The sequence below is a fragment of the Pygocentrus nattereri genome, chromosome 12 (assembly GCF_015220715.1).
Source record: "Pygocentrus nattereri isolate fPygNat1 chromosome 12, fPygNat1.pri, whole genome shotgun sequence".
NCBI classification, from domain to species: domain Eukaryota; kingdom Metazoa; phylum Chordata; class Actinopteri; order Characiformes; family Serrasalmidae; genus Pygocentrus; species Pygocentrus nattereri.
The window spans coordinates 23,042,261-23,060,876 of NC_051222.1; the positions used below are offsets into that span (position 1 = coordinate 23,042,261).

At 39.4% G+C, this 18,616-nt stretch overlaps 1 protein-coding gene across 5 annotated transcripts in view; it reads left to right on the plus strand.

Annotated features, from left to right (window-relative positions):
- Positions 1–18,616, plus strand: part of pnpla6 (patatin-like phospholipase domain containing 6) — a 57,264-nt gene that overhangs the window by 3,638 nt on the left and 35,010 nt on the right. For 4 of the 5 annotated variants that reach the window (XM_037543163.1, XM_017699073.2, XM_017699072.2 and 1 more), the window contains exons 2-12: positions 4,369–4,457; positions 9,059–9,115; positions 9,903–9,990; positions 10,144–10,321; positions 10,456–10,596; positions 11,826–11,985; positions 12,266–12,346; positions 14,222–14,350; positions 15,351–15,431; positions 15,915–16,047; positions 17,953–18,030. In XM_037543163.1, coding sequence (XP_037399060.1) covers positions 4,413–4,457; positions 9,059–9,115; positions 9,903–9,990; positions 10,144–10,321; positions 10,456–10,596; positions 11,826–11,985; positions 12,266–12,346; positions 14,222–14,350; positions 15,351–15,431; positions 15,915–16,047; positions 17,953–18,030 — 1,171 coding nt within the window. In that variant the 5' untranslated portion in view covers positions 4,369–4,412. The remainder of the gene's footprint in view (positions 1–4,368; positions 4,458–9,058; positions 9,116–9,902; positions 9,991–10,143; positions 10,322–10,455; positions 10,597–11,825; positions 11,986–12,265; positions 12,347–14,221; positions 14,351–15,350; positions 15,432–15,914; positions 16,048–17,952; positions 18,031–18,616) is intronic. The other variant, XM_037543165.1, reaches the window with a different exon arrangement.

The following is an 18,616-nucleotide window of genomic DNA, read 5'->3' on the forward strand; positions in this document are numbered from 1 at the left end:
AGGTGGTGGGGGAAGATGCCAGTCAGACCAGGCAAGCCCAAACGTATAGTGAGGGTTTGCTGGGAACGTCTAGCAGAAGAACCTGTCAGATTGATCTTCAACTCACACCTCCGTCAGAACTTTGACCAGATATCGGGGGAGGTGGGGGACATTGACTCAGAATGGGCCGTGTTCCGTTCCTCCATTGCTGAAGCGGCTGACTGTAGCTGTGGCCGTAAGGTAGTTGGTGCCTGTCGGGGCGGTAATCCTCGAACCCGGTGGTGGACACCCCAGGTGAGATATGCCGTCAAGCTGAAGAAGGAGTCCTACCGGGCATGGTTGGCCTGTGGGACACCAGAGGCAGCTGGCAGGTATCGACAGGCCAAGCGATCTGCGGCTTCAGTTGTCGCCAAGGCAAAAACCCGTGTATGGGAGGAGTTTGGTGAGGCCTTGGAAAGTGACTTTAAGTCGGCTCTGAAAAGATTCTGGCAAACCGTCAGGCGACTCAGAAGGGGAAAGCAGTGTGCCACTAGCACTGTATATAGTGGAGATGGTGTGCTGCTGACTTCGACTGAAGACGTCATTGGGCGGTGGAAGGAATACTTTGAGGACCTTCTCAATCCCACCGACACGTTCTCCAGTGAGGAGGCTGAGTCTGGGGACATGGGAATAGGCTTGTCCATTACTGAGGCCGAAGTCGCTAAGGTAGTTAAGAAGCTCCTTGGTGGCAAGGCTCCAGGGGTGAATGAGATCCGCCCTGAGTTCCTCAAGGCTCTGGATGTTGTGGAGCTGTCTTGGCTGACACGCCTTTTCAACATTGCGTGGACATCGGGGGCGGTGCCACTGGATTGGCAGACTGGGGTGGTGGTGCCTCTTTTTAAAAAAGGGGACCTGAGGGTGTGTTCCAACTACAGGGGAATCACACTCCTCAGCCTCCCTGGCAAGGTCTATGCAGGGGTACTGGAGAAGAGAGTCCGGCTTATAGTCGAACCTCGGATCCAGGAGGAACAGTGCGGGTTCCGCCCTGGTCGTGGAACACTGGACCAACTCTTCACCCTCTCCAGGATTCTGGAGGGTTCATGGGAGTTTGCCCAACCAGTCCACATGTGCTTTGTGGATCTGGAGAAGGCATTCGACTGTGTTCCCCGGGGTATTCTGTGGGAGGTGCTTCGGGAGTACGGGGTACATGGCTCTTTGCTACGAGCCATTCAGGCCCTGTACAAACAAAGCTGGAGTTTGGTTCGCATAGCCGGCAGTAAGTCAGACTCTTTCCCAGTGAGAGTTGGACTCCGTCAGGGCTGCCCTTTGTCACCGATTCTACTCATAATTTTTATGGATAGAATTTCTAGGCGCAGTCAAGGGATGGAGGGTGTCCGGTTTGGTGACCTCAGGGTCACATCGCTGCTGTTTGCAGATGATGTGGTCCTATTGGGGACATCAGGCCGCGAACTTCAGCTTTCGCTGGATCGGTTTGCAGCCGAGTGTGAAGCGGCTGGGATGAGAATCAGTACCTCTAAATCCGAGACCATGGTTCTCAGGCGGAAAAGGGTGGAGAGCCCTCTCTGGGTCGGGGATAGGCTCTTGCCTCAAGTGGAGGAGTTCAAGTATCTCGGGGTCTTGTTCACGAGTGATGGTACAAGGGAGCGGGAGATTGACAGGCGGATTGGTGCTGGGTCAGCAGTGGAATGCGGGCTCTTTACCGGTCTGTTGTGGTAAAGAAAGAGCTGAGCCATAAGGCAAGGCTCTCGATTTACCGGTCGATCTACGTTCCCACCCTCACCTATGGTCATGAGCTTTGGGTAATGACCGAAAGAATAAGATCGCGAATACAAGCGGCCGAAATGAGTTTCCTCCGCAGGGTGTCTGGACTCTCCCTTAGAGATAGGGTGAGAAGTTCAGTAATCCGGGAGGGACTCGGAGTAGAGCCGCTGCTTCTTCACGTCGAGAGGAGCCAGCTGAGGTGGTTCGGGCATCTGGTTAGGATGCCTCCTGGACGCCTCCCTCGGGAGGTGTCACAGGCAAGTCCACCTGGGAGGAGACCCCGGGGAAGACCCAGGACACGCTGGCGCGACTATATCGCCCAGCTGGCCTGGGAGCGCCTCGGAATCCCCCTTGGAGAGCTGGTGGAAGTGGCTGGGGAAAGGGAGGTCTGGGCTTCATTGCTTAGGATGCTGCCCCCGCGACCCGAACCCCGGAGAAGCGGAAGATAATGGATGGATGGATGGATGGATGGATATTTGTTTGTAGAATGATGTGCATATGAAGCAAATAGAAGCCATAATAAAATACCCTATGTATGAATGGATGAGGAGCTTTCCATAAACCAATGGTCTGTCACATTATTTCCTTATGAACTAGTATAACAGAGTCCTCAGGTAGCATTCATTGTTACTCTTTAAGTTAGTCCTCACTCTTTAAAATGAATTAGTTAAAAAAAATAAGCCAAGTGAAAGTGCACTGCTAGCTTGGCGCAAACATATGGAAATAGACATACTGTGAGAATTGTCATAGATGTGGTAATTAGATGCAGCTGCTTATAAAGTGAAGGTTTCTGCATTAAGCCACTTGAGGATGGCCTACTGCTTTTTTCCATATTGAGCTAATGATCTCAGACGCTGCTCATTGTCTGACGTCCTGCTAGTCTACACTTACTGTAATGCACTTGATGGATCATAATCAGACCCCCATCCTCACCACCCACTGATTGGGCTGGCACAATTTACGTCTGGATGTATTCAGAAAGAAAGAAAAAGTGTGGTCTAGTGGATGCTTGATGGGAAAAGCAGTTAACCCCAGAGTGGTAGAGAGGGGAAATAAGCGACTGGCAGCATCTCAGCAATGGAGAAAAAAGAGACAGAAAAGAGAGGCTAAAGCGCCAGTGTGGCAGATCAAAAGGGCATAGCAGGGATCAAAATTGCGTTTGTGTGTGTGTGTGTGTGTGCGCATATGCGCATGCATCTGCTGATTTTTTAGAGATAATGATATTGGGGGAGGGGCTGTGTTTAGAGTATTCTGACCTTATGGTGTGTGCTGTTGTGTCTGTCACTGAACATCACCTGCATTTTAGAATATGGTTCAGACATGGTTGTGAAATGTACATTTCTTTAGCATGCAGCAGAGGTTTGTTTTGTATTTGTTGAAGTGAGCATGTGATAAAATGCTAGATTAGCTCCTTTAACTGTATTTGTGAAAAGAGAAGGATGTCTAATTTGTGTTTAAAACTATTTTGGTTCAGTTAAAAATCAGATTTACACACTTTCCATTCCCCCCAAATGTAGTCAGTCAGCATAGGCATGTTTGGTGTCTGAACATTGCTTCTTTTGTTTTACACTGGAGCTACGATGCCAGTAAGTCTAACAACTAATTGTAGTTTGTAGCCACTAGCTAGTCACACATTTGCATTAAACCACTTAGATAACAATGTGTTATACATAGCCAGAACAGCGCTACCAAGTCCATTTAACTTGATGTGGTTTCAGGCAAGTTTTATTGACGTTCACCCGGTGAACAGTGACTTGCAAGACAGTAACCTGCATAATTTTCAGTGCAAAACAACAGAAACAAACAACAGAGAGCAAAAAATTAATTTGTGATTTAAGTAGTCCTTCAATAAAGACTTCCACTAATTTGTCAAATTTTCTGCTTGATTTAACAATAAATGTGGAATTCTAGAGAAACTTATTGGGTCAAACTTGTTTTCAGTGGTGGTGATAGGAACCAGGCATGTGAAGAGTTTAATGGCCCTACCCCACAGAAAGTTATTATGTTACATTTTTACAGATATGTTGTCTGAACAGATTTTCACCTAAAACATATTTTCAAGATACATTAGTGGTGGAAAGGTACATATAGATAATTTAAAGTCAAAACAGTCCCCTAAGCAAACTTTCATATTCAGGCATTTCAGATTTACCACCATTTACCATTATCAACATTACATGTTAAAGCTCAGAAGACATGTGAAGGTTCACTGGTCATTTTGGACAGGAAATAAAATTGATATATTTATATTGTAAACATTGTGACCCCTGGTTCTTATCACCACCACTATAAAGAAACGTTAGTTGGTCTGATTCCTTCAGTGCACCTTTCCACATCAAACCAAACAGTTGAATCCCTTTTTAACCCCTTAAAAACACAGGCTTTGGACTGGCTGGACATTTAATGGGTTAAACCTTTAAATTCTAAATGCCTGTAAGTGGCCTCACACTTTATAGTTCCTCAGTCCCATAACTACATATTAGTTTCATAGTAGTTACTGCATAATAAATCTTAAGATTAATGAACAATAAGCCTTGAATTCAGTGGGTGAAATGAGAGAGAGAAAGAGAGGATGTGTGTGTTGCTGCATGTTGCATGATGCCCATTGCTTTGATGTGTGTGTTGCAGCACTAGTTGTTAATGGACCAGCTGTGTACGGTGCCGCTATTAGAATGGGACAGAGCACCTCGGGATCAGAGTCCCCAGAACCACCAGAGGTGAGCATGCCCCTCCTTCCCCTGACCTCCTAACACACAAAGATACACCAATACAAATTATGGCTGCACAGTATATCATTTGTATTGTATTTGTATTTATAATGATTGCCTCAATATTTACCTTTGCAATACTGATATTGTAGAAGGCTGTAATTTGCAAATAAGCCTTCTGAAAAATCACATTTTTATTTTGCTTCATGTATCTCGACCAACCTGAGATACTTTAGAGTGCCTGTGGGTGTTTTTAATCAAAGCGTTCAGATGATCCAACAAACATAAGTCATTTTGGTCAGGCTAGTCTTTAATCATGCTGCATTAAATGCCACTGGACAACAGTTATTTTCCAGTTTTTTTGTTTAATTTCTGCCTAAGGCAATTATTAAGATGCAAGCAAAGTCGTAGAGAGTGGCTTCATTGTAGAGAATCTTACCAGGTCTTGTTCACAGTGGTGGTGATAGGAACATTTAATGCTTGTAAAAGCTCCCAAAAAGTTGTTCCACAAAATGGTTATAAGTACGCTTACTAATGCCTGAGACACAGTTTTATGTTTGATCTAAAATGTATTTTTTGAAACACATTCATGGCATGTCTGCATTGGAATTATGAAGAAAAATCATTGTAAGATCAGAGCTTTTACTGTGACACATTCTTAAGTCGTATTGCTGTGCTTTGTGTCACTCAGTGCTAAGCCACACAGTGCTGTGCAATATATTGTACCAATATATTGCAATGCTACAATCATGCAATCTGCAATCATGAGATATAGCAGTGGATTCACACAATATATTTTATCCAGATTGTGCTGCCTTAAGACATACACTCACACTGTTATAGTTCTCTCTTACAACACTGTCTTTTTAGTAGTGTGACACTCAAAAGATCAGTCAGAGAAGACTAAAGTGATTAAGAGTTGACTAGGAACTCTACTGCTCTAAATTCTAAGCTGTAGCATAATTTGTTGGCTGTACATCCTGTACCACATCCTTCCAACCTCCACCAGATACTTTATCAAGCATACTTCACCCCATATCACAATACAGCTACCCACTCATGCTTATTCCCTTTAGTCCTGCATTTCTGTAACACACTAGAACTTAAATAGCATGAAAAGCATACAAATATCTTTATCATGATAACTAAGGATCATTTATGATCATCATAAAAAACATAAATCATCAAAGAAAAAAACGTAATGAATTAAATAATGTGCTACATGAAAAGTTAGAGACAACTGGTTATTTAGCACAGTGAGTATTAAAAAGGCCCATTCGCTCCATTTGAGTGAATTTACATTGGAACCTGGGGTAATTTCTTGTTTTACAGGTGCTCCTCTGTGATTTATTTACCCCCGGATTGGCTGTGTCTCTATTGTTTTCCCTTTTGCTTCTCCCTTTTTACCCAACTTAACTGTCATTTGATAAATGTAAAAATAAACCTTTTATATTCACATATAGCTACACAATATCATCATATCATTTCTTTAAATGCACCATATCTTTGTGTGGTGGGTAAAATTGTCACATCACTTACTACCTTGGTGAAAGCATTTTTCATTTTGCTTTAACAGAGAGGAATGTGTTGAATTTCTGTGATATAGCAGAAATTTGAATGTCATCAGTGCAACCTAAAATCAGTTCCAGTGACTGTAAATGCTGTGCTGCCACTTTCTGGAAATCACTAATGCTGTTCAGTTATCAAGAAAATCATCAAAATATGGAGTGTAACTTTGACTTTCTCTCCACCAAACACAAAGAGGATGGACTGAATGAAGCTCTGTGACATCAGAGAACACAGTTCCGCTGCTCCACAGCCCTTTACACTTCCCAATAATTACTGCGTTTAAACGAGCCATGCACCCACAAAGTCTGTTTAGACTCCTCCCAATGCACTCCCCATTTTCATCTAGCCCTTTTTAAGACCAGCTGTCAGCTTTTCCTCCCCCCTGAATGATCAGTCGTCAATACTAACAGCTGTTCACCTTGTTTCCATCCTCCAGTCTCCTTTTTTCATCAGGATTCTGTTTAAGCAGATGATTGCTTTGTTGATTTTTCACTAATGAGGGCAGATGGTCAAAACTGGTTGGCTAGGAGATCACATGATCCCTTTACAGTGACTAGTAATAAGTGTCCTTTTGTGCCTGATGTGTGACGAGCTTTGCGTTTCCTTGTATAGTGGTTCATAGTACAACTTGGGGACAGTAAACTGACCCTAAATCTGCTGTAAAGAGGAAAAGGCTAAATTGCTGTAACAGAAACATTCTTATCAAAATATACTGTCTGAGTTGGTGTGCCTTTACCATTACATAACAGTTCACTAATGTTACTGCTGCAATACTACATGGCAGTTCATAAGAGTTGACAGCGTTCGCTGATTAACTGTTTGAAGACTGAATGTAAGAGGCCCTCCCAGAACATAAACACAAGTAGGATTAGCTCCTTAGATTTTAGCCTACTTTTACAGTTATTAAGGAACATATTCTACATCTTTCTTTTTTTCCCCTTTTCCCTGAGGTCCACTTATGACATTTGTGTGTGTGTGTGCGTGTGTGTGTGCATGTGTGTGTGTGTGTGTTTGTGTGGGGGTGTGTGTGTGTGTATGCATGCCTGCCTGTGTGTATACCAAAATTATGTATTTTTACATGACTGTTTTTTTTTTTACTTCTCTCTATCCTTTAAAATTAAACATTAAACAGGGTATTTATGTTACTGTGCGTTTAAGACAGATATGTGCAAATTATGTCTGTTCTAATTGGCTTCCCTGCATTGTGCCCATGGGCTGAAACACTCCTTATAACTTAAACATAAATAGACAGGTTAAACTGCTGTAGGCTTGCAATAGGCTGATTTAGACACCAGTTTTGTGACATCACAAAAAAATTCAAAACAAGGGTCAAGTGAATGGTACATGTTAAAACTTTAGCAATGTTGACATACTACATCAATACTTTTTCAAAATGGTGAGAACACCCACCCCCCACCCATTTTCTAAGCCGCTTCTCCCTCAGGGTGCGGGGGGGTATGGTGAGAACAATTCCATGAAATTTTTTTTCCATTCAATGAGCCCTTTATTGGAATTCAGTAAAATTATTCAGTAACTTGAATCTAATATGTAAGTGTTGTTATGAGAGAAAGAAATTAAGATGCATATACACATCTATTAGGGTACATTTACACAGCAGATAAAAGTGGCCCAAATCTGATTTTTTTCCTCAAATGTGACACAGATGTGTCATCTGTCATCAGTGTGTCATCTGTGTGTCAGTGTGAACAGCAAAAAATGCATTAAATCTGATATTTTCAATTCCGATTTGAGACGCTTTTATATGTGGTACTGAAATCCGATACATATCCGATCCGTAGCAATGCGACTCAGTCTGAACAGCCAGATCAGCATTCATTCATTCAATTCGGAAGTCATCATTTTGCGCTGCTGAGGCTTATAAACATTTAGGCTGATGTTTCTGTATCAGAAGAGACTCATCGCAGCCGCTCCATGTTTGAAGAGGTTTCGAACAAAATGGCTGAGACCGAGGCTGCAGCGTCAGAGAAAAGTTGAAAGAATCCGAGGACATGAACTACAGAAGTGGCTGTGGCCGAATACCGGGCCCTTTTTTACGGCGAGCTCGAACACACTGTGGGTGATGAGCCCAGCTGTCAACCACTGGAATTTTGTTGTTGCTCCTGTAATGCTGGTGAAGACAAAACTGAGAGCGACTAGTGTTCGCTAGTCTTCATGATTGTTTACCTCTGGATGAGCCACGTGAAGTATTGTTCTTTTACGCATGCGGGTCGGTTTAGGAGCGTGATCTGTTCAGACTGATTTCGCAAACAGATCACATTTAAAAGATAATGTGAACAGCTAAACAAGAAAATCAGATTTGGACCACTTTTTACCTGCTGTGTAAACGTAACCTTACGTTAGCTTCCCTGACCAAGATTAAGCCTAAACTAAACAGAATTTCTAATGCTGATTCAATGTTAGGTTTAAAGTAGCTGAAGGTGTATTTGATTATTTGTCTTTGATCTGCTTCCATATTTAAAAGTAGAATGAGTCAGTATATGTATCTTTTATAGTATTTTTTTCTGTTATTGTTTACAGTTATTTTGAAATGTTAGGTTATGAAAGCTCCTCTCTGTTCTTTCATCTTCATTCTGTCACTCTCTTTCAGTTCCCCTGATGTTATTCATTACATGCTGTATATTGCGTATGTCTGTTATGCTGTCATGATGTCCTTGCTTCATGCTTGAAGGCTAAACTGAAAGATAACTGAACAGCTAATAAAAACATATTTGACTTCTGTTAGCAGTGTTGGGAGACTGGTTTGATATGTAAAAGAAAAGAATTAAGGTTTCAAAGGACAGACAAAAGAGAGAAAGGCAAAGAATGAGGGAGTAGGAGTCTGAGAAGCAGTGTAGGAGTAACTGAAAGAGGGACTGAGCTGGAATTGTATAATGAGTGCGTGGATGAGACAATAGAGGAGAAAAAGTTGCTCTTCCAAGTGTAATAAGCAATATATTGGTCATGATGGTATGATGCATCTGTCAAACTTATCTCTCTCCCTTTCTTTCTCTCTATCTGTATATCTGCTTTTTTATTTCTAGCAGGACGGATTTAGAAACCTAAAGACATTAGTGGAGGACCATCTTCAGACCAGCATGGTTAGTATTAATGCACATATTACTGGTACGAAAGGGAACATGTTGACACATGGTGCAAGTTGAGCCGTCATAACTTGTGCAACTCCACCCTCTGCGCTAATTGCTGTTTTATTCACTGTGTTGGATTCAGTCTTACAGGGGAATTTCACAGATTTCTGCCCAGTTAAATGATTAAGATGTAAACAGAATCATTCCGAGTGATATGATATGAAATGACGTTTACAGAGTAAGAATTGCTCACAGTGGTGGTGATAGAAACCAGACATCCAGAGTCTTTAATGTCACTGAAAGCTACCTCACCAAATGTTGTTACACAAAATGATTACAGAATTTTATGTCTTATACATTACTTTAAGATAATTGAGTTAAAATTTTAGCCTAAAACACCATTTATAAAAAATACATTCATAATGGAGAGGAATGTGCAGGCTGTTATAAGGCAAAATAGTTGCCTTAAGGAAACTTGTTTTTCTTTCTTTCTTTTTTAAAAAAAGATTTATCACATCAGTCCAGATGTTTAGATCAAATCTAAGCATCTGATTAATGTTGATAATTCTTTTAGCAAATATCTGCCAATACTGAGATGGTTCCGATATCACTGTGTGTCCGTACTGCAAAGAACCACATTTGTAAAGAGATGCATGAGTCTGAAGCACCTTTTTGAAGTTTAAATAACCTACATAATGCAAATATTCTACATCTAAGTCAAGAACCATTAGGGACGCTTATTTTCATGATTTTGTACTCTCCTTTTATACTATCCCTAACTCTTGTCTCTCTCTATCAGATGGTGGGAATAGTGCTCGGTGCTGGCATTGCCATAGTCCTCATTGCCATCCTCATCTTCTTTGTCCTGCGGAGAATCCAGCTCCGGAGTCAGTATCTAGAAGAATTCTCATTAATTAGAAATGCTCATGTCTGTGCTTTTTTAGTAGCTTCATTGTTTGATATTCTATCCGAATACTATATTTTCCTCATATACAGTTACAGATGATAATGTTCTGACCTCTTTGCTTTTGAATTTGCAGACCTTGCAGCTCAAGAAGCCCCAAAGTACCGTTTCCGTAAAAGAGACAAAGTTTTATTCTATGGCAGGAAGATCATGAGGAAAGTGTCTCAGTCTACATCATCTTTAGTTGGAACATCCTCCTCCTCCTCCCGGCCAAGACTAAAGAAGAAGCAGAAGATGCTTAACATTGCCAAAAAGTATGTATTTAGAATAGAATGGGACGGAATGAAAATTCCTGTTATGATATTAAGCTTTGTAGTGTCTGTGCAGTATTTTTATATATACTGAAAATGTTAAAAAGGTAAAATAATACCTCCATTCTCTCTCTTAGAATCTTGCGCTTTAAGAAAGAAGTGCCCACTCTCCAAATGAAGGAGCCCCCTCCTTCTGTATTGGAGGCTGACCTTACAGAATTTGATGTGGCCAACTCACATCTGCCTTCAGAGGTGCTCTACATGCTCAAAAACGTGCGGTAAGCAAGCACACATTTGTCAGTGAATGGGTGTAGCTAGATATGTTTTCACTACGGTCATCATTAGTGAGTCATTGTGCTCATAGCCGCTTTTGTATTTGAACAGTGACATGACTCTTTCCTGTAGGGGCTGGGTATTATAACCTTTGCATGAGGAGATGATGAAATGTTGATACAGCATAAACATTGCTGTATCATCTGTTATTTTCCTTGACTTGATCGATGTAGACGTTGTTATCAGGGGTATAAATCTCAGACCTCACAATGATTTGGTTTTGTCTAGATTTCTTAGGACGCTATTCTGGGCATCATGAAATCTCAGATTAGACCACAGTTTGGTTCAGTTCAGTTATTTTTTGTCTTATTGATAATTATTTTAAAAAGTACACTGTATACACAAATGTGATTGGAGACTGTTTAGTGAATATAGGCAATAATGCAATACATTAAACTTTATTTATTTTAATTTTTCAAATATTCTTTGGCCAAAGAATGTGTTCCTATTTTATTAAATACTACTACAATTGATAATAGTCAAGTTTTAACATTTAAAAACAATAAGATTGAATCACTACCTTCATGCATCATGCACTATGCACTTTTATACAGTTATTGTCTTCAAAACTACAGTACTGTGTAAAAGATAGAGTCACCCTTCATTCGATTAGCTTTCAGTTAAAACAGCCATTAAGGACTGAAGTTATTCAGAGGTATTTCTGTCCATCCTGCTACTGTGTGAAAACAACTTAGTGCCATGGGTCTGAAAGAATGTGTAACGGCCAAGAAGTCATTACTAAGAAAATGAAACAGACAAAAAAGAAGATTTTCAAATTCAGGAACTGAAACGAAATGGTTACTGTTCTCAGACCAATGGACCTACCACCCCAGAGTCCAGACCTCAGCAACATTAAATGTCTTTAGGATTATTTGAAACATGAAAAGCCGAAAATGCATTTAGCTTCCAACTTTGGAATTGTGGAAAAACTGGAAGTAAGTCTCCCAAAAAGAATGGAAGCTGTTGGCCATATTAAATTCTGATCAGTTTGATATTATATTAAATATTTGAGGCTTCTGTGTAATTTTCTGTTAAATATGTTTCTGCTTTTTTTCTGATAGAAAAACTAAATTGTACTTAAGGGCAGTTTTTTGCTGGTTTTTGACTTTTGCACAGTACTGTAGATGGGAAGTCATGAGATGACCTGTATTCTCTCACTGTATTTTATGTGCAGTGTTTTAGGCCACTTTGAGAAGCCTTTATTTCTGGAGCTCTGTAAGCACATGGTGTTCCTGCAGTTCCAGCAGGGCGAGTATGTCTTTAGACCCGGACAGCCTGACAGCAGCATTTACGTGGTGCAGGACGGCAAACTGGAGCTGTGTCTTACCGGACAGGTGTGTATGTGTGTGTTAATGAATGGTAATTTACTGGCCATTGGAATGTGTGGTCTATAATTGTACAAAGATAATGTGCTTTGTTATCTAGAGAGGTTCATGTGTGTTATCATTAAGCCCTGACCACTTACCTCCTACAGTATCAGATTAGGGGTTTTGTGTTTTGACTGATTTTTAGTCATGAGAAAGAATTGTCTGGCAGTGTGCAAAATCAGCAAGTCAATCAAGCATTTATTATGAATCATTCACTCTCTCTCTCACTGTTTATCCCTCAATAAAGGATGGCAAGGATGGAGTGGTGAAAGAAGTGTACCCAGGAGACTCTGTCCATAGTCTGTTGAGTATTCTTGATGTTATCACAGTAAGTCACACCCACTTCCTGTCCAGACATTCCATAGTGGACTGATGACTTCATTTACAGTCATAGTGCAAGTGTCATACACTCAGCTCCATTCAGTTTATGTAATAGTCTTCTGCTTAATCTCCACCTCCTCCTTAGTTCTTTCATCTTTCTGTGTCTTTCTCCCTTCTCACTTTCTGTTTCTTTTACACTTGTATTATAAACTTATAAACTGAACCTAAACAATTGAAACTTTGCAAATTAATGTAAAAATGTAAAATAATTATTGAATCTAAGAGAAAAAAAAATGAAGGGACAGATTTACTAAGAGAGGTATTAATTACCCACAATTTGACAACACTTTGCATCGTTTTGGTGGCTAGTTTAGCGGGTAATCTGCTAGCATACATGTAAATAACTATATGAGCAGCTGTGTTTGGCTGTTTCCACTGGATAGGGGCAATACATATATATACACATATACATATATATATATATATATATATATATATGTGTGTGTGTGTGTGTGTGTGTGTCTGGTTGTGATTGGTTGTGATGTAGCCCTGTAAAAAGCCTTTGTGAGAGAGGCCCCTGGTTTTGTCTGAAAATAATGACTTAATTTCCTCAATTTTTTTTACTAATTGTTGTCTTATTTTGAAGTAGAAGTTCAAGTAAACACATACTTTCTTGACAAGTAATAATTCATTTTATATATGTGTTTATATTTATGTGTGTGTGTGTGTGTGTCTGTGTGTGTGTGTGTGTGTGTGTTTCAGGTTCAAACTTGGCTGTTTAGGTCAAAAAGATGACTTATTTTCTCAGTCATTTGACTTAGTAAATCAAAATGTTGACTAACTCAAAAAAATGAATTATTACTTGTCAAGAAAGTTTGTGTTTACTTCAACTTCTACTTCAAAATAAGACAACAATTAGTAAAAAATTTGAGGAAATTAAGTAATTATTTTCAAACAAAACCAGGGGCCTCTCTCACAAAGGCTTTTTACAGGGCTACATCACAACCAATCAGGGACTGACAGACGTGGTCCTTTTTGGGTCACTTTATTTTCTTTGTGACATTTGTGGTATCAAACATGTCAAGAACATCACTTCTTCAGTGGAGGAAGCAAACCATACTCCAGTGATAGGTGTAATAAATGCTATTTATGTACATTTCTACTTCTTTTTTGAGAATTAAGTTACTGGGTTCCTCCTTGTTTTTCACATGATTAGTTGACCATCATAAATGTCACATTTTCATGTGCATGCTTGGGTATTTAAACCTGGGTCAACAGAGAAAGTTCATAAAATGAGTTAACCACAGTTCCTATTTTTAAGGCTTTGTGAAGCTGAAACTTCAGTCAGAAATCTTATCAGAGTTGAACTTGATTCATGACACAGGACTCTGCTCTTTGATGGTGTTGTAAATTATAAAGAGAAAGCAAAAAGTTTTTTTATTTCCTTCATCAAATCAAGATTAATGTGGAATAAATGTCAGTGTTTTTTTTTCCATCAAAAATAAATGAATGTTTCTTCTCTCTGGGCCATGCTAGTGCCAAAAATAAGACAAGCTTTTCACAGACCTTAAAGTATTTATGATCTGCCTTGGTTAACAGGAGTAGGTGCTTCGTTATAATAATGTCCTCCCAGTACTTTGCACTTTGAGAGGGAAACTCCTGTAATTGCATATGCTATGAAACAAAAGCGAAAAAAGAGCCATCACTCCCTCTTTGTTCATTTTATAGGCGCTGAAGCCCCATTGCATCTTTAAATCATGACAGTCACTATCTAACACCAAATTGGAGTTTGCAGTGGTGCAAAATGTTAATAAATGTCCCTACATGAAATAGGTTAATAGGTCATATTTTCTTCTTTCTATTTTTCCTTTGTGGCTTTCAGGGTCACCAGAGGCCGTATCGGACGGTGTCTGCCAGAGCTGCAGAAGTGTCTACTGTTCTCCGTTTGCCTGTCGAGGCTTTTCTATCCATTTTTGAGAAATATCCAGAGAGCTTAGTGCGTGTGGTACAGGTAAGGAACCAGTGTGCACTAGGACCGATATTGATACAGTTTTAAAAATTCAGATTGGTGATAATATTGGCAAATGTAATTGTATATTTTAGGTTTTTGTTTGTTTAGTTTAACAGTGTTTTACTGGTAGATATGATTCTCATAGTTTCTAAACTTGAATAAACAGCAATAACTCAGTCTTAAATAATATAGACATTGAAGCACTGGATTTGTGCTACCCTGAATTCTTTGAGGTTTTGATATGTGCACATTATCTCGTATTACTTTTATTGTTCATCAGAGACCAGTAGTTGTTTATATTATATTAATCTCATGCTAAAGTTTCAGCTTGGATTCATTTTACATGGTTTTGTTATTTTAACCTCTGCAGTGTTAATTGTTTAGGTTTGCTAGTTTAGCCTGTATTTCTAGCCTTATATTGTGCTCCCCAGTGGCACAAATGACCAAGGATTCCCTGGAATTTGCTAGTTCAATCTTGGTGATGCTGCAGCCAGAAAAAGTTGCTAATTATCCATGTGCTATGGGTGGTATTTTCACTGATGTCAAGAAATACATGGGTCATCAATATTAGCCTTCATTATTGTGCAACTCTCTGTGTGGAGTTTGCATGTTCTCCCCGTGTCTGTGTGGGTTTCCTCCGGGTTCTCCGGTTTCCTCCCACAGTCCAAAGACATGCAGTCAGGCCAATTAGACATGCTAAATTGCCCCTGGGTGTGAGTGTGTGAGTGACTGTCTGTGTCTGTCTGTCTGCCCGCCCTGCGATGGACTGGCGACCTGTCCAGGGTGTATCCTGCCTTCCGCCCGATGACTGCTGGGATAGGCTCCAGCACCCCCCGTGACCCTGACGGAGAAGTGGCTTAGAAAATGGATATTGTGCAACTAATGTATTTCCCTGACCCTTGTATATACGATACTTTTGTTTAGTTTACCAGCGCTTTGCATCCAAAAGTGGTGTGACTGGATGTTGAAATATATGTTACTTTTTCTTTCATATCTCTAGATTATCATGGTGAGGCTGCAGAGGGTGACAATTCTGGCCTTGCACAACTACCTAGGCTTGACTAATGAGCTCTTCAGCCATGTAAGACACACAAGCACACACATAAATAGACATGCCTCCTTAAAGCAAGCTTTGAGAATTCAACCTATCTCATAAAAAAAGCTTTGAGAATTCAACCTATCTCATAAAAAAAGCTTTGAGAATTCAACCTATCTCATAAAAAAACTATTTTTCAAAATTGAAATTGTTATATTTATCTGGTAGTCATTGCGACCCAGGGTTCCCATCACCACCACTGTACATAAATGTGGGTCAGTAAGTCTTTTCTGCAATGAAGTACATTACATCAAACCACTCTGATTGACTTTCTTTAAATCTCAGTTTATTTTTTTATTTGCATAAATTGTCTCATACATATAACGCAGTAATAGTAATAATAGTTGTGTAAAGTAAGCAACAAAGGACAATCTTCAAATAAAGTTTATAAAAATATGCATTTAGCGGCTTCTACAAATGACAGAGCTTTGTCACCCAGTTACTTATTTTGTGTCACTGTTTTTGCAGGAGATGCAGCCGTTGCGTTTGCCCCCCCTCTCTCCTCACACCACCCGCACCAGCCCTGTAAGGCACAGCAAAAGATTCAGCAGCCTCACCGTTCCAGATGAACAGCGAGAGGCTGCTGTACGAGACGCCAATGGTAAGACTCAAAAGAAAGATGAAAGCACCAGTAAAACTGATGCAGGGGACAAACACAGAGAGACATACAGGCAAGGCATAAAAAAGATTCAAAGAAGACGCTGTTTGCTGGAACATAAGTATAAAACTTAGAGTTCAGTGTATTCTTAGCTGTAACACATCTCAGCTGTCTAATTAAGAGCTCGATAGGTATGAAGTAGAAACCAGTGTGTAGCTCACTGGATTCAAATGGTAGTTCAGGAAATTTTGCTTTACCCCAAATGTAGTTAATCAGCCAAGTCCTGTGGTGTCTGACACAACATACAGCTATCTATAACACATATACAAAAGTCACATAGCTAAAAACAGTAATAGCAGACATCTTGAAGTAGGGGTGGCCGATATGGCAAAAATATCATTTCACGATTTTTTTGCGCATCAAAAAATCTTATTTTGTTTTAGTTTAAATGTGAAGATGAAGTCTGTGGCCAAAGCACTGCAGACGAGTCCAGCCATTTGAATAAAAAAAATTATCTATTAATATGGTGAGAAATTTTTATTCAATAAAATGTCTTAATATAAGAAAAATTCTATAGTACTATACTATAGATGTACTTATATGTACTATAGATGATCTTAGAATCTTTCAGTATCTTTTATAGTATATATTTTATAGTGTGTATATATATATATATACTTTTTGGTTAAAGGCGTAGATTTAAGTAACATTAATTTGATCTTCTATCACAAAAAAAATCTAAAATTAGAAAAAAAAGCCAAATGATGTTTTCTTTTAAAATATAAAAAAATGTCCAATTAAATTTAAAGTAAGTAACATTGTCTTGAAATCACTTCCTTTATAGTGGAGAGCTTTAAAACTTTTCAGGTGTCTCAAAAAAGTATAAATAAGATATTCGTAGACAAAATTTCTAAAAGCTAGCTGATTAATCTTAGACATGCATATATTTTTCAGTTTGTTAATCTTTAAATACAAAAGCAAAGTCAATTGTTAATTTTCAAGATTTTTTGCCTTGTTAAGATTGGATAAAATTTTGCTTACCTTTGATCCAGTTCATAGTTTTGATATTGAGCTGTGAGTGTAGTCTTCCAGTTTAATACAAAACCTTTTCAGCTTCAACACTTCCAGATGATCAGGATAGCATGTGTCTGAAAATTATTGCCTTTTCACATTTTTTAGTCTAATAATTTGACTAATTTACTGCCAGTGCCGTTCTCACTTCAGCTTCGTGCTGAGTTTTTCCTTCACTTGATGAATGAAGGATGACTAGATTGTCTAAGAGGCACAGCCCAACATTACTTTGCAAATGATCAGTTGTATCTGGACTTTCGTCCATGTATATAGTTAAAAATCAGACACCAAACTCTTACACTACAGCTTTAGGGTAAAAAGGTTGATCTAGTTAAAAACCAGCATCAGCAAGAATGCACTGAATATACACTTTAACAGGGCCAGACTTAAGAAAGCGTACCGCTGAAAACAAGCTGTTTTCTCTCTGTGTGTAGCAGAATGCTTGATGTACCATCATACTGTGGCTAATTACTCACTAATTGCTGAAATATTACTTGGTTATTTTAAGATGACCATAACCAAGCATATCATTAGAAAAATGAACTCAGAATATCTGCATTCATGCTGAAAGCATTACTGATGAGTATAATTAGACCATTTCCACATTTCCGTTCAGCCCAGAGCTGTGTTTTTAAAACTCACAATCTGTTCTGATAACTTTTGGGTGTCTGCTAAAGGGCACTGTATAATTTATTTTAACATAAATGGTGATATTTTAAGTTCTGTGTAGTGTATGTTCAGGGTTTGCCAGCTGATGGCAATGAAAAACAGATTTGTTCTTCATCATGGTTTAGTAAAAGGTCATTTAAAGTTTATTTATATGCTGTTTTTTTGCAGCAGGGGATCATGGGAAGGAAGGAAGCAGCACCATTCCGACCCTCAGCAGGGCTATCTCGATGCCTGTGGACATCGCTGGTGGGTGCTTGTCTCTGTCAACTGTTACTGTGTAATGTAAATTGATCCTGTTCTGAGGAGCCTTTATATTGGCCTATTCATCAAGAAGCTTTCACACAATATGAAAGGCAAATGACAAATATGGAGATACAAGGTTTTGTTCCGACAGCAACAATATACAACTGGGTCAATTGGTAAACACAAATGACAGTGTTCGTGGCTGCTGCAGAGTTTCATAGTGTATAGAGCAAAACAGTAAACAGATAAGAGGCTGATCACATGCTTCCTGTGCAAGAAGCATTTATCTTTTCATGTGCTATCTAATGTTGGTTGTTTGGGCTAACCTCACTCTTCTCTATTTTGTACCTCTCTCTATTTCTGTCTTTTCCTCTGTTTCCGTCTTTCCATCTCTCTCTCTCTCTCTCTCTCTCTCTCTCTCTCTCTCTCTCTCTCTCTCTCTCTCCCTCCCTCTCTCTCTCTCTCTCTCTCTCTCTCTCTCTCTCTCTCTCTGTGTGTGCACTGAAACACTTTAAGCATTTTTTTTGCCTGTGAAAACACTAATAGATATATTTGAATAGATGCAAAAAACAGGCAAAGTAAAAACTTT